The sequence below is a fragment of the Chelonoidis abingdonii genome, chromosome 6 (genome assembly GCF_003597395.2).
Source record: "Chelonoidis abingdonii isolate Lonesome George chromosome 6, CheloAbing_2.0, whole genome shotgun sequence".
Lineage (NCBI taxonomy): Eukaryota > Metazoa > Chordata > Testudines > Testudinidae > Chelonoidis > Chelonoidis abingdonii.
In genome coordinates, this window is record NC_133774.1 from 19,836,029 (window position 1) to 19,848,160 (window position 12,132).

General features: G+C 43.0%; 1 protein-coding gene across 1 annotated transcript in view; it reads left to right on the forward strand.

Moving 5' to 3' along the window:
- Positions 1-12,132, forward strand: part of RAB27B (RAB27B, member RAS oncogene family) — a 45,532-nt gene that overhangs the window by 23,241 nt on the left and 10,159 nt on the right. Inside the window, exons 2-4 of the mRNA XM_075067476.1 lie at positions 5,894-6,065; positions 8,241-8,326; positions 10,378-10,485. Coding sequence (XP_074923577.1) covers positions 5,913-6,065; positions 8,241-8,326; positions 10,378-10,485 — 347 coding nt within the window. The 5' untranslated portion in view covers positions 5,894-5,912. The remainder of the gene's footprint in view (positions 1-5,893; positions 6,066-8,240; positions 8,327-10,377; positions 10,486-12,132) is intronic.

Consider the following 12,132-nt stretch of genomic DNA (forward strand, 5'->3'; position numbering starts at 1 on the left):
CAAGTTACTGCAAAGAAAGCAAAAGAGCAGTTTCAACCAAGGGCAGATAAGTAAGTAACTTTAGGAACAATTTACTGAGGATCAGGGTGGATTCTCTGTCACTGGCAATTTCTTAAATCAAGATTGGATGTTTTTTGGAAAGAGATGATCTAGGAATTATTCGGGGGAAAATTCTATGACCTGTTATACAGAAAGTCGGACTTTATCACAATGGTCCCTTCTGGGCATGGTTTCTATGAAAAGAGGATAATCAGTCAGCTCCTATGAATATTTTTGATGTTGACCTCAAATTCTATAACTAAAGCTGTACAAAGCTAGTATACATAGCACTTTGCAGATTTACTGTACTACTTCCATGATGATTCCTGGCATACTGTAGTTCCTGTCCTGGTTTGGAGAACAATGCTTCTATTGGTTGGGAGTGTGCCCAGCAAATAGTGGCTGACAGAGAGAAATGTGAAATAAGTTATGCTTTGTCACAAAAGGGTGAGGCTTTGCAACCATCCTTTCCTCTCTGCTGAACCTGTATTTGGGTTTCCCAAATAAATTCTGCCAACCTGCAAAGGCCCTGCTGTATAAGTAACTAGATTAGACAGCTGTTGTGTGGGGCAAAGGAAGTCCCTCGGAAGTGTTACTATTGCAGCTCTTTAGTTCTAAGAGCATATGCTCGGTGCAAGCCGAACAGCCCTGGCAGATCTTGTTCAATGGTTCTCACTCTTCCATGACTCTGTACTATCCTCCTATAAATTAATGATTTAAATATTTGTAGCAGAGGTGTATGATGATGCAGCTTCCATAGATCTAGTCCATTGTTCTCTTTAGACACAGAAACACATTAAATTCTGAGCATTTATGTTATAAATGATAGTTGGTTTTGTGTTAACATTACCTATTTAGAGTCTAGGCAAAATTCTTACCTTCCTTCAATACCTGAATAACTTACCATATGTATACACGCTCCTGTCATAAACAGATAGTAGGAGTTAATAGCACAGAAGTACTTTATATTTCTTTTTACTGTAAAGGGTTAACGTTCAGTAAGCCTGGCTGTCACCTGACCAGAGGACCAATCAGTGTACAGGATACTTTCAAATCTTGAGGGAGGGAAGTTTCTGTGTGTGCTGTTAGAATTTGGTTGGTGTTCTCTCTGGGTTCTGAGAGTGACCAGACATGCAACCAGGTTTCTCTCCAATCTCTCCGATACAGGCTCTTATAAGTTCAGAAAGAATAGCGAGTACTAGGTAGATAAGGCAAGTTAGACTTATGTTTGGTTTTTTTTCTTTATTTGCAAATGTGCATTTGGCTGGAAGGAGTTCAAATTTGTATGTTTCTGAAAGGATTTTAACTTTGTACCTATATACTTAGGCTGGGAGGGTAATCCCAGTGTCTACAGGTTTTTCAGCTATACCTAATCCATCTTAAATTTACAAAGATAATTTTTACTGTTTTTTCTCTTTAATTAAAAGCTTTTCTTGTTTAAGAACTGAATGTTTTTGGTTTTGTTTTTTTTTTTATTCTGTGAGGCCCCAGAGGATGGGTTGGATCCACCAGGGATGTAGAGATAAGGAGGAAGGAGAAGAGTGCTTATTTTTTCTCTTTGCTGTTAGGATTATCTCTCTCAAGGGAGTCTGGGAGAGGGGGAGGGGAGGAGGAGGTGAATTGTCCCTCTCTGTTTTTGTTGATTCCAAGGAGTCTAATCAGTAAGTCTTCAGGGTAACCAGGGAGGGGAGCCTGGGAGAGGCACGGTGGGGGAAAGGGTTTACTTTCCTTGTGTTAAGATCCAGAGGATCTGGGTCTTGGGGTTCCCCGGGCAAGGTTTTGGGGGGACCAGAGTGTACCAGGCACTGGAATTCCTGGTTGGTGGCAGCGCTACAAGTACTAAGCTGGTAACTGAGCTTAGAGGAATTCATGCTGGTATCCTATCTTTTGGATGCTAAGGTTCAGAGTGGGGAATTTATACCATGACAGCTCCCTAGGCAAGTAACTACCTGAACATATGACCTTCCTCATGCCATTCCCAACCAGTAATAAGGTTTTAGTTTAATAAATACAGCTGGTTTAATAATTTTTCTTCTTTTTGGCGGGGGAACGTAGAGGGAGAAGCCGGAAGGTAGGGAGTCGAGCTGAGTGAACTATTTCTGTTTTTGGTACTGTGACTAGAGTATGACCATGCAAATCATGGTTGCTACCACTGTTGTATAATTGCAATGAATCTTCTATAAAGTGTGACACACAGCTTGCAAGCTGCTTAACCTTTTCTGGCCAATTAACCCAGATTCAACCTGAGATGATGATCTGTGTTTTTGTGTGTTTACATATATATATGCTTAGAGATTAACAATGTAATGAAACAGTCCCTGTCTGTGCTGTAGTCTGTTAATTCAGGTTTCAGAGTGGTAGCCATGTTGGTCTGTATCAGCAAAAAGAGCGAGAAGTACTTATGGCACCTTCAGAAACTAACAAATTTATTTGGGCATAAGCTTTTGTGGGCTAAAATCACTTTCCACTTCATCAGATGCATGGAATGGAAAATGTGCCAGCAATGTCCCTACATGGACACAAATCAGATGTCAAGAATTATAACATTCAAAAACCAGTTGGAGAAGACTTCAACCTCCCTGGACATGCAGTTACAGACCTAAAAATCGCAATTCTTCAACAACAAACTTGGCTTTTATACTGGCCAATTCCAAAATGGAATGTCATTTTGAGATGAAATATTTTGACATTTTTGAATGTCAACTTTTTTTAATTAGCCAAAACTATTTGGTGAATTCAGCACCAATCCAAGAAATACTTCAGTTTACCCAAAATATATATATTTTTAAAGTTTTAAAAAGCCTTCATGCTAAAAGTTTCACCCATCTCTAGTATATACCACTTGAAATCTACATGACAGACACATTCTGTCCATATAACCGTGCCAAAAAGTAAACTTGGCTTTAGATGTGTTCTTGCATTTAGTAGTGACCTTTGGACAATTGCTTACTGAAATTTAACTTAAATCATGGAATAAGAAAATAGACCACCTCCTACCTATGTACGTAAGTCTAGCACTGATCGTGTCATCTGATCTCATACAGCAGTTGAGCTCTGAGATGAAGTCTTTTTTTTTTTTTTTTCCTGTTGACTGTCTCCTTTTGATCTTGAAGATACAAATTTGTTTCTTGTACTTGGAAAAGGAAAATCCTTTCCTTCCTTCCTTCCTCCCGCCCCCGCTCCCCCCGGGATTTTGGAACATGAAGGTAAATCAGCTTTTTAAGCTAAGATGAATTTTCACACACACCCTCCCATGAAGCATCTGTAGAACAGGCCACACAACATGTACAATACAGAGGGGTTTACAAAGCCATTTGTAGGAATAATCCAACAATCTAGAGGAATGTTTTGATTTTAGCCTGGAAGGCCTATTGCGTACCAAATCATCAAGAGAAAAGGATGCTATTTTCCTCTGTTACCCAGTTATACTATAAGTGATGTGAAGAAGACTTAGTTTGTGTCTGACTTTCCTACAGCGCTGGTGATTTTTAAACGGTGCAAACCTTAGCAAGTGGGAGCTTCTTCAGTGTAAAGATTGAGTACAGATGGCGCATCCGTTGAACAATTAATAGGATTATTATTGTCTATAGGATTAGAGAAATTTAAAGAACATGCAACTTCATCTGCATTACCCTTTTTCCTTTTAATTTACAGTAAAATAATGGGTTGAGAAGCTTGTATCCCTAAGTTTTGGTGTTACCGTGTGGGTACCAGAAGGTACCTCCTATTCTGTCTGTGGCACATCATAATCTAGTCCAGGGGTTCCCAGACTTCACTGCACTGTGACCCCCTTCTGACAACAAAAATTTCTACTCAACCCCACGGGGGACCAAAGCCTGAGCCCCACTGTCCCAGGTGGTAGGGTCAAAGTCTGATCCCCACGGCTTTGGCTGGAATAGGGGTCAAAGCCAAAGTTCCAAGGCTTCAGCCTGAGGCAGGGGGCCTGTAACCTGAGCCTTGCTGTGCAGGGCTGAAGCAGTGAGCACCAGCAAGTTAAAGCCAACCTAAGCGACCCCATTGAAACAGGATCGTGACCCACTTTGGGCTCAAACAGCAGGTCAGGAGAACTGCTGGTCTAGTCTCTTGTGGGCTGTAATACTTTGGTGTAATATTGGTTGATGGGTGTAGTGTGCTGCTGCTGCTACGTGGGAGTGGTGGCCTGTGACATACAGGAGGTTAGACTAGATGATCTGGTGGTCCTTTTGGCCTTAAATTCAGACTCAATTGAAGTGTTTGAAAGTATAATTGAAACTGTCCTAGACTCCACCAACCCATAAAATTTAAAAATTAGACTAGCATTGGCCATGCTTTAAAACCTTCAAACTAGGATTTGAGTTCTCATGTTACATGGGCCAAAACAGGGTTTCTCAAACTGAGGTCGCCACTTCTGTAGAGAGAGCCCCTGGCGGAACGGGCCAGTGTGTTTACCTGCCCCGTCTGCAGGTCCGACCCATCACGAATCCCCCTGGCTGTGGATCGCTGCCCCGGGCCAATGGGAGCCGCTGGAAGCAGCGGCCAATAAGTCCCTCAACCCGCCTGCTTCCAGCAACTCCCATTGGCCCAAAGCAGCGATCCGCAGCCAGGGGGATCTGTAATCAGTCAGACCTGCAGACAGGGCAGGTAAACACACTGGCCCATTCCGCCAGGGGCTCTCTACAGATGTGGTGACCTCAGTTTGAGAAACCCTGGGCGAAAACCTAAAACTAAAGGCTTTCTTCCTCTACTCTCTTCCGATCTAAACACTTTAGACAATCTTGAGTACAGACAATAGCGATTTAACTAATTCAGTCAAATGAACAAAAGTTGTTAAATTTAAGTATACTAAGAATTCATTTGTTGAACCCAGTTATACTTCTGGCTTTAAAGAATTTAGACAACTTCATAGAGCAGGCGTAGGCAAACTTTTTGGCCTGAGGGCTGCATCATGTTTTGGAAATTTGTATGGAGGGCTGGTTAGGGGAGGCTGTGCCTCCCCAAACAGCCAGGCATAGCCCATCCTCATCCCCCGTCCGACCCCACCCCACACTTCCTGTCCCTTGACTGTTCCCCATCCAACTCCTTCTCTTATTCCTGACTGCCCTGCCCCTGGAACCGCTGCTCCATCCACTCACCCCTTGTCCCTGTCCCCTGACTACCCCTCCTACCTCCCCTGCCCGCATTCAACCCCCCTGTTCTCCACCCTCTGACCCCTCCCAACCCCTATCCATACCCCTGCCCTGACCACCACTCTGAACTCCCCTGCCCTCTATCCAACCCCCTACCCAGCTCTTTGTCCCCTTACTACACTGCCTGGAGCACCGGTGGTTAGCGGTGTGGTGCACCAGGATAGGTAGCTGGGCTGCCCAGCTGGAGCCATCCATACCACCACACAGCACAGAGCACCAGCTCAAGCCAGGCTCTGCTGCTGTACTGCCCCAGGAGCTTGAAGCCAACAGCCCAGAGCATTGTGCCAATGGCAGGAGAGCTAAAGCTATGGGGGATAGGGAACAGCAGGGGAGGAGCCAGGGTCTAGCCTCCTGGGGCAGGAGCTCAGGGTTCTAGCAGGAGGATTCTGCAGGCTGTAGTTTGCCCACCTCTGTCATAGAAGATAGGTCCATCCATGGCTATTAGCCAAGATGGTCAGGAATGCAACCCCAAGTTCTAAGAGTTCCTGATTCTCTGTTAGAAGCTGGGACTGGACAACAGAGGATGGATCACTCAAAATTGCCCAGTTCTGTTCATTCTCTCTGAAGTATCTGGCATTTGGCTACTGCCAGAAACAAGATACTGGGGTAGTTGGACCATTGGTCAGACTCAGTCTGGCTGTTCTTATGTTTATCACTGTTTTAAAACCCAGTTCTTCCTCTCTCTGCAGGTTCATAAAGATCAGCACTATGACTGATGGGGACTATGACTATCTGATCAAACTCCTAGCCCTGGGGGATTCTGGGGTTGGGAAGACAACATTCCTTTACAGATACACAGACAACAAATTCAATCCAAAATTCATCACAACAGTAGGAATAGACTTTCGGGAAAAACGTGTGGTAAGTTTCTCAAGTCGTCAATGTCTTCACTTCTTCCCATTTCCAATAGTGTTGAGAACATGCTTTATGTATACCATTCCTCTTACTGAAAGGTTTAAGGTGTATTGAGGAATGCCTTTTCTGCTTTAGTTTCTAGCTTGAGTCCAGTCAAAACTGGAAGTGAGTGAGCGAGAAGCTGTTGCCCTCAGATGGCTACCTGGCATCCTAGTGGGGTATTATGTATTTACATTACATTAGTACCAGAGGCCTCCAGTGGGGCCCCTTGTCCTAGCTAGCTGATGTACACATTACAGAAACAGCCTCTGCAACAAATTAGTTTGCAGCCTAAAGAGAGAAGGAGACAGGAAAAAATAGAAGGGGAAAGAACACAGCGAAAGTGTCTTGTCTAAGATCACATGCCAGGTAACTAGTAGAACTGGAAGTAGAATCAGGGCTGGCGCTACCATTTAGGCAACCTAGGCAATCGCCTAGGGTGCCAGGATTATTCGGGGGGCGGCATTTTGCTGGGGGTGTGGGGGGCGGCAGGCGGCTCCGGTTGACCTGCTACAGGCATGCCTCTGGAGGGTCCGTTGGTCCGCAGCTCCGGTGGAGCTTCCGTAGTCATGCCTGCGGATGGTCGACTGCTTGCGCAGCTCCGGTGGACCGCCTGCAGGCATGCCTGCGGCGGCTTCACCAGAGCTATGGACCGACGGACCCTCCGCAGGAATGACTGCGGCAGCTCCACTGGAGCCACGGGATCAGCGCGGGGGCGGCGAAATGGCCGTGTGCATAGGGCACAAGAAACCCTAGCGCCAGTGCTGAGTAGAATTCATATCTTCATACTCCTGCCCAATGCTCAGTCACTTAGATCTGGTGTTGGCAACCTTTGGCATGCAGCCTGTGAGGGTGATCCGCTGACAGGCCATGAGACATTTTGTTTACATTGATCGTCCATAGGCACAGTACCCCGCAGCTCCCAGTGGCCACAGTTCACTCTTCCCGGCCAACGGGAGCTGCAGAAAGTGGTAGCCAGCATGTCCCTGTGGTCCGTGCCACTTTCTGCAGCTCCCGTTGGCCAGGAATAGTGAACCGCGGCCACTGGGAGCTGCGGGGGGCTGCGCCTGCAGATGGTCAATGTAAACACAATTATCATGCCCCGCCGGTGGATTTCCCTGGTGGGCCATGGGTCGAAAGTTGCCGACCCCTCAACTAAATACTACCTCCCAAGGTGTCTATAGCACAAACTATTGACTTCTTTGTCTCACTTTAGTAATGTGGTGTAGATTGAACTATCTTCATGCCTCTATATAGGTGGCCCTTTCAGGCTACAGTTCTACACTTCTAGAAGAGTAGGCTAGCTTGTACTGTGGTGTATTTGTTCCTTAATGTTAAATGGAAGATAACAATCTTCCGTGTTGTCAACCTGATTCCTTTCATGTGTACTAACATTCATTACCTCTGTTTTAATAGAACACAACTATTGTGCATATCCACAGACCTTGACAAAAATGGATATTTTTTTTTTAATTGCACAATATAGGAAAAAAAGTTCTGCCTTCAGATAAGAATGCTCTTTGCTTGCTTGAAGCACAACAGCAATCATAATAAAGCATAAGATCAGAAATCTGGGCTCTGGTCCTAGTTCTACAACTGACTTGCTCTCTAACCTTGAATGTTAATACTTGCCTAACTCAAAAGGAAGTGCCTAAACTCACTAGGATATGTAAAGTGCTTGCATGGCATTGCAAAGTGTTTTGGACGCATTGACCATAACCAGAATTGAGCATTTACAAAAAGCAGGTCTTTAATGCACAGCAGGTCATATTAAAGAAATTAAATCTAGGAGGTGATTTCAGCACATTTGTATACTGAGATGAGCAGAATCAAGGTCTAAATGACAGTATTAAGTATACCCAATCATCTTCAGAAGACAGTATTGGTTTTCTGGTTTTGAAATATTGTTTTGTAAGAGGCCCTTTGAAGTGGAATATTAATTAATGTGAATCTCTGTAGCAAGTATAAGCTATATTTAATAAACTGACTTATTCTTCATTTGTTTGAAGAATTTTTTGTTTCAGTACAGCACTATGTGCTAAGGGCAAAATTTTAGTAATGGGGAAAGACATTCATAAATTAAGCCAAAGACTACTTGTGTATTGACTATACAATCCGCTGATAGTACTCTGTATTTGTCAGATATACCATAGCAGAGGACCAAATGGATCTCCAGGAAAAGCCTTTAAGGTCCATCTACAGCTTTGGGACACCGCTGGGCAGGAAAGGTAGTGTACAGAGTTCATCACATATCCAGTTAATCATTTAATATTTCTAGAATTTAAACAGGTGAGTCAGAAAAAACATGTATCTTCTGTCACAGATTTTGGTTTTGACGACGACAAATGAAAATCCACCTCTTGTTCCTGAAAGATAATTTTTAAACTGTTGCTGTTTTGCTGTGATCATACTGAAATGCTGTATTCACTTCTTTTGTAAGCTTCCCCCTAGCTACTCTGGAGTAGCAGTAAAGTTCATGGCGGTTTGTTAGCATACAGTATATGGCTTGGCCTACTCTTGATTAAATATTGGCTGTGCCTAGAGACAGGAAGTGGGGAGAGGGAGGGAAATCAGTCATGTAACAGGAAACAGTGTTGAGGCACTGGAGTGGGAAACAGCCTAAAACAACTCATTAAATGGAGAAGGGGAAACCATGGGTACAAGCTGTCTTCATGCTTCTAAAAGGAACTTGAAAGCACTGAAGGAAAACTGCTTACAGCAAAACTCAGTGGATAGGAGAACAAAATCAGACCTGAGGAAAACAAGTGCGACTGCATTGTCTGTGCCTTGGTCACCTTTGTGTGGCTTCCATACCTGGAAAGACTAATTTTTGGTTTGAACCACCATGTTTCCATGCTTCCCTTTCAAGCCCTCCTGAAGCACATAGGCTCTATACCCTAGACGTCCCCTGAGAGAGGTCTCAAAATAAATGACTGACTGGCAAACAAGGCACTGGATGCATGCTAAATGTCACAGCTAAAGCACCTATCCCTGTGCCCATAGTCTGTGTGGTCTAAATTTATAAGCTCCTCAAGGTGGGACCTAGTCTTCATACTTTTTGTAGCTCGCAAACACAGTGTGGTGCTACATTAAAATTGGCCTCTATTAAGACACACCCATTTTTCTAGTTTGAATCTGTCCCGTTGTCTTTGACAACCACATTTAGCCATACTGTATAAAAGGCATCACTTCTACAAAAGAAATCTTATGGTAGTACTCATGCAGCTAACTTGTCATTGGGAAACCTCACACTTGTGTGGCTTTCTTCTGCAGCAATCGTTTGTTTTAATTTTGATGCATGTGCGCTGGGGTATCCATCTACCACATCTGCTCCTGATAGATGTGCCAGATTGTGTTGTGGCTTAAGGCAGAGCACCAAATTCCATTTTCTGTTTTCTAGCTCTGTATGAAAGTTTTTCTTAATGTGTTTGGTTTTCTAATTTATTTGAGACTTTGGCTTGTGGTCCTGTGGCAGCAAACTGGGGCTATATTTTGGGTGCTGGGTCCATGGCTTTGTGGAAAACCTGCAAAACGTTTGGTCTTTGTGCATTCAGAGATGACTCAAGTTTCATTGAGCTCAACTTGTCAACTACAGGTAAATCAGGGCCTCTGTAGATGAGCTTCCCAGTAAACTATTTTTATTCTGAACTATGATTAAATGGCCAGATGTTCTAACATAGCAGAGATGAAAGGTGGTGGTTATCCATCAAGTAAACGTTTCCTCACAATACTCTTCTTATGTTCATCAGTTGAACCGATTTTTGTGTCCCAGTGATTAGGGATGCACTCAATGCATCTGTATTCTTGTGATTTTTAAAAAGCAACATGTTAATTTTTAGGCTAGTCCAAAGGACAGAGAATTTGAACTAGGAAGGTGGTCATTGGCAACATAAAATTCTCACACATCTAAGCATCCTCTGGTAAATTACACCCCCTTTGATAAGTAACTACTGATAGCTATGATAAACCTAGCCAAAAGGAGGTGGCACAGGCTTTTGACTATGAGAACATTTGGCTGATAAATTGTGCAACTTTTCTGAGTTTGGATTTTATTTTTTTTTAAATCTGCCTGTTGCAAAAGAGATTCAGTGAAGTGTTTTGTTTTTTTTTGTTTGTTTGTTTGTTTTGGTATCTCCCCTGTGATGGATGGTGGGCTTTTGGGGTGTGTGTGTGGTGTTTTTTTTGTTTGCTCCAGTAAGTCATGCACTCAAAATGATTACCTAATAATTTTAGAGGTCAGTCTGTGTTAACAGAGCTGCTTATTTGTTCCTTCCTTCAGATTTCGAAGTCTCACCACAGCATTTTTCAGAGATGCCATGGGCTTTTTATTAATGTTTGATCTCACCAGTCAACAGAGCTTCTTAAATGTCAGAAACTGGATGAGTAAGTAAAACTGAACAGCTTGCATGTATCCGATAACTAGCAGCTTCTTGTGTTTTTTAGGTTACTGTATATTGCATCTTGTTAATTTCAAAGAATGGTCCAATATTTTTCAGGTGGTCATAAACCTATGGCTTGGGTAGGTGGGCTCTGAAGTCCCAGCTCTGGAAAATTACATAAACTTGTTAAACTTCAGAGCATTCTGCAAAGCACATCTATTCCTCTGGCCTTTTCTGGGATGGGTTGGAGGTTGTGCGAAGAGGTTTGTGGTGATCAATTTTTTGGACTTGTAAAAGGAAATCATTCATACCATATGTGCTTATTATGATCTTATGTACTGATTATGGACTGTTACATTTTTTATTATCACTATTTGGGCCATGTTGCATTGTCCTGATTATTTTTTTTAACTTGTATTTTTATTTGAATAAAGCAGGGTTTCTCAAATAGGGGTCACTGCTTGTGTAGGGAAAGCCCCTGGCTGGCCGGGCTGGTGTGTTTACCTGCCCCTTCCACAGGTCCGGCTGATCATGGCTCCCACTGGCCGCAGATTGCTGCTCTGGGCCAATGGGAGCCGCTGGAAGCGGCGTGGGCTGAGGGACTTACTGTCAGCTGCTTCCAGCAGCTCCCATTGGCCAGTGGGAGCCACGATCGGCCGGACCTGCAGACGGCCTGTCAGGGGCTTTCCCTACACAAGCGGCGATGCCTGTTTTGAGAAACCTTGGTATAAAGGATATTTATTGGTCTTTAATACAGTCCCAGTGCCTAAGATTTGGTTAGGAATTTCGTCAGATTTTAAACACAGCCTACCAAACAAAATGAGAAATGTGTATTTTAGGCATATTTCAATTGAGGGGTTTGTTTTTATTTTGCAAGGCAGAAATATCTGATAAGCTGAAGCGAGGATTCTAACAAAATTGTTAGAGAGCATGTACCATCCTGACTTAAAATAAAGGTGTTTAAAAGATAGTGGTGGGGGGAGGGGGTGTATTCCTGTCCAGTACGTGTTAAGCTATTATAGTGGAGAAAAAAACAACATGCAAAAGGAGACCAGACTTAATTTCAAGTTGTGTATAATTCAAACTTGCTGTTAGACAGTAAACTAACTTCTGCGTGCCAGCTGGGAGTATTCTGGCCTGCGTGTACAAGTAGAACACTGAAAGGCAATATGGGAATACAAATAAATCCCTTCATAGCAAGCTATAGCTTTATTAATAGAAATAACAATAACCATACTCCCACTTCAGTCTGCTATTTGGCTACTGAAAAGTTAATGGATTGGACTCTATCTGCTTCAGTGGTTTCCTTTGCCACACTGCTCCTCTAAATTTCTTCCACATATTAAATATATACTGCAGCTACTTATCTTTTCTTACTCCCAAGTTTTGATGTAAGAAAAGATAAGCATCAGGAAATTACTTAAATATTGAAACCAGTGGATCTACATAGTTGTATCCCAGCTGAAGGTTTGGCCTCAAATTTCTAAATAACTGCTTGTGAAAAGCATTTGGAATTTATTTCTGTGATCTCCTAATGGGTTTCTTTGCATAAGAGAACCCCTGTCTGTACTAAAAGAAACCTAACCAAAATGTACTGATGTCTATTATTTGTAGACTGGAATACTGTATGTAAAACACATCTTTGCATGTGATTT